The 3,121-nt window shown below is 38.1% G+C and overlaps 2 protein-coding genes across 5 annotated transcripts in view; both read left to right on the top strand.

The window, feature by feature from the left end:
- The window catches only part of LOC118738926, a 1,642-nt gene extending 452 nt beyond the window's left edge, over window positions 1-1,190 (top strand). Inside the window, exons 3-4 of the mRNA XM_036469981.1 lie at window positions 37-926; window positions 996-1,190. Coding sequence (XP_036325874.1) covers window positions 37-926; window positions 996-1,094 — 989 coding nt within the window. The 3' untranslated portion in view covers window positions 1,095-1,190. The remainder of the gene's footprint in view (window positions 1-36; window positions 927-995) is intronic.
- LOC118738885 (E3 ubiquitin-protein ligase RNF13) overlaps window positions 1-3,121 on the top strand; it is a 32,966-nt gene that overhangs the window by 6,556 nt on the left and 23,289 nt on the right. The gene's annotated exons all lie outside the window — the stretch shown is intronic.

Here is a 3,121-nt window from a genome sequence, read left to right as displayed (position 1 = left end):
GGGAACTAAAAGTGTTCATTGGAAATGTGCACCAACATATTGAGCACCTTCAACTCGAATGCGAGTCCGTTGAGTTCATAAATGTGCTGCGGCAATTCCAGTTTATCAATACGCATAAGTTGTACATTTCAGTGAAAGGGGCACAGTTGCTGCAACAAGAATTCGTAGCCATTTTGTATGGTATATTTCCAAATATAAAAATCTTGCATCCAGCTGGAAAGTTCACTGGCGCAGGCTTTATAATGTGGAAGCGTTTAGAATATTTGACACTCACTTCTTGTTTCACCTTCCAATTCGACTACTTAGAAGATATATTACGAGAACTACCTATACATACATTAATACTGAAGAGCTTTAAAGTAGAGCTACCTCGCCTATCGGACAATGCCTTAGAAAATTCTGCTTTACGTGTGTTGGTGCTGAACTCTTATGAATTATCCTATTTCACGCCACAACTGAATAATCTGAAGCAATTGAAGGAGCTGCAGGTCAGTGATTTGTACTCTACGCCTAACTTGGATACGTTAAATAACCAACTAGTGGAGCTACGTAACACGCATCGTATTGAGGGGATAAGCACACGTGATATCACAACGATATTCCCAAAAATTATTGATTTGCGTTTGCATACGCACCTGCGACATTTGCTTCTAGCTATTGATCCAATGGCGTTTTCAGAAATGCTTCCTTACATTTGCCTACTACCCACGTTGCGTATATTACACTTTCATGCTTGTTACGTTCGCAACGAGGCGGATTTTCAAAACCTTTTTTCAGTTTCGGCACATTTGGATGAAATAAGTTTGGAGAGATGTATTATTAGTTACAGTTCTAATCCATGTTTAGATGTGAATGACATTGTGGGCCATCGAACGAAACCTCTTACATTTAACTTCTATGAAAACAAGTCTGACAATGATGATAAGGTGGGAGAACCATGATTATTTTTGTTTTTCAAATGTTATATTTAGAAATAAAAATATTTGTTCTTCAAGGCTGAGCTGCAGGTGAAGGGTCAAAGCGATCTATTTAAACTGGAGTCTGATCAAAAAATGCTACAACGCTATCGTTATTTGGTTTACGAATTTATTTAATTTATTATTGTATAAAAGTCCATACTGGTATTTGAATGCATCAAACATTTTAATATGATATGGGATAATGTATTTAATGTATAAAAATGTATGGTCTGTGATCATTGATATTAGTATTTTTAAAATAAAATGTTTACTGTAAAATATATATCTAGGCAATTGTTTCGCAAGTGCTTTCGTTCGACCACTAAAGAATTGGCAAATCCAAATCGGACCTTAAATACGGGTTTTCAAAATATCTCGGCTCCTGCGCCGTCTAGCGGATTAATTCATCTTTCATATTGCCTTGGCATTGGGTTCTGAGCAAAGTTTAAAGTCTAGCTAATCGGGAAGTCGGTTCCAAAATTTGATTACACATTTCTTGTGACATAATAAACGTATTCCAGGTGTTTCAAGATTTGCAGGTTTTACAGGAAAAGCTGTTTTCGCCATAAATTCCTGCAAACCGTGAAGTACCTGGAACGGACTTAATGTAAGAAGAGGTCTTAGCCAGCGGCAAATTTTGGGTCGCTCCGGTATCCTGTACCACATCTTAATCCAACTGGGCGGTAGCTGTTCTGTATTATAAGTAAATTAAAAAAAAAAATGGTTTTTGCAGTTGCATTGTATGAGCAAGTTTCAATATTAACGGTCTATTTTGAGAGAATTGATTTTTGAAAAAATCTAAATAAAAATGTAGAGTACAAGGCAAGCTTGTTGTTTTAAAGTTCATACAAATTCTCCAAAGAGTTTTTAGGAAATGATGCTTCAGTGACAGTCCTTGGTCAGATATAAATCCATGAACCAAAAATACAAGATCACGCGGGCTGGAGAGTAGCCCGTTAGAATTGCATTTAGGAAAAAAGTTTAACGATTTTGACATAAGCCGTTTGTTTACATTTCTTCGTTGTTTACAATTTGGTGGTGGCTTTTTACTGCAATTTTCTTCATTTTCGCCTGTGACAACGCGTGTACACAAAAGATAAAGAATAATTTAACACAACGGCATGATTTATAGAAGAATTTGCATAATACAAATGATTATTCATGCGTTCAACAATTTCGCGGTTTTCTCCGTTCTCTTCGTTGTTTACTTCTTACAACAAAGATGGCGTCGAGATTTCGGCAGCTAGAAAATAACTTTTTTCTTTCTTTCCTTCCCGCGTGATCTTGTTCCGGTCACGTAAACCCGTAAATACGTAAACTACCGCAGGAATGAAGAGGCAGCGCGGCTGACCGCCTGCTGAATACACCTTTACTATCGATAGTGTTCGTCTGATAAAGTGTGTTTGCATTGTTCAACTTTGCGTTCAACTCAGCGCAAGGTTGCACAAAAAAAAAAAGGTGAATGGCTAAAAATATCAAAATATGAAAAATATCAAAATATTCGCCATAAAAAGGTGTTTGCACTGTTCAACTTTTGGTTGAACGGCCTTTCAACCAATCGCTTTCAACAAAGTTGGTGCCAGCCAAAATTAAGCCATTCAACTTTTTTTTCGTGCAACCCTGCGTTGAGTTGAACGCAAAGTTGAACAGTGCAAGCACTGCTATACCACCCTTTGCTCGTTGCATACTTATTAAAAGTATCGAATACTGAATGCTACTCAAGTACTGAATGCTACTCAAAGTATCGATAGAAAGGACTCGATTCTACTTGTACCAGAAAAAGTAACTGCCATCCCTAAATTGGCGCGTCAAGCGCCAAGCAACTGTCAAAAATCCTCATGCCCATACAATTTGTATGAAGCATCCCACAATAACGCGGCGCTTACGCCGAGCAAATGGAATTTTCATTTTTGACAGGGCGTTACGTGTTGAAGTTGGATGCAGAAGACGGTAAGAAAGAGAAAGGACAAACAAGTGAAAGAGGAAACGAGAATAAAAACGAGAGGACCTGAGAAAACGTCAAAAATTACGACGCGTTGATTTGGGGATAGCGCGCGCTGACACTCGTTGACAATGGATAACGTAAAGGCCCGTTTACATACAACTTTGGCGTTTCGTTGGCGTTGGCGTCGCTTCGACAGCTGACTATGAATACATGCATT

Source organism: Rhagoletis pomonella, unplaced genomic scaffold (assembly GCF_013731165.1).
Source record: "Rhagoletis pomonella isolate Grant_MI unplaced genomic scaffold, Rhpom_1.0 Rhpom_scaffold_00001, whole genome shotgun sequence".
NCBI lineage: Eukaryota > Metazoa > Arthropoda > Insecta > Diptera > Tephritidae > Rhagoletis > Rhagoletis pomonella.
The sequence above is the reverse complement of the archived record's forward strand: the minus strand, read 5'-3'. Positions and strand labels throughout refer to the sequence as shown.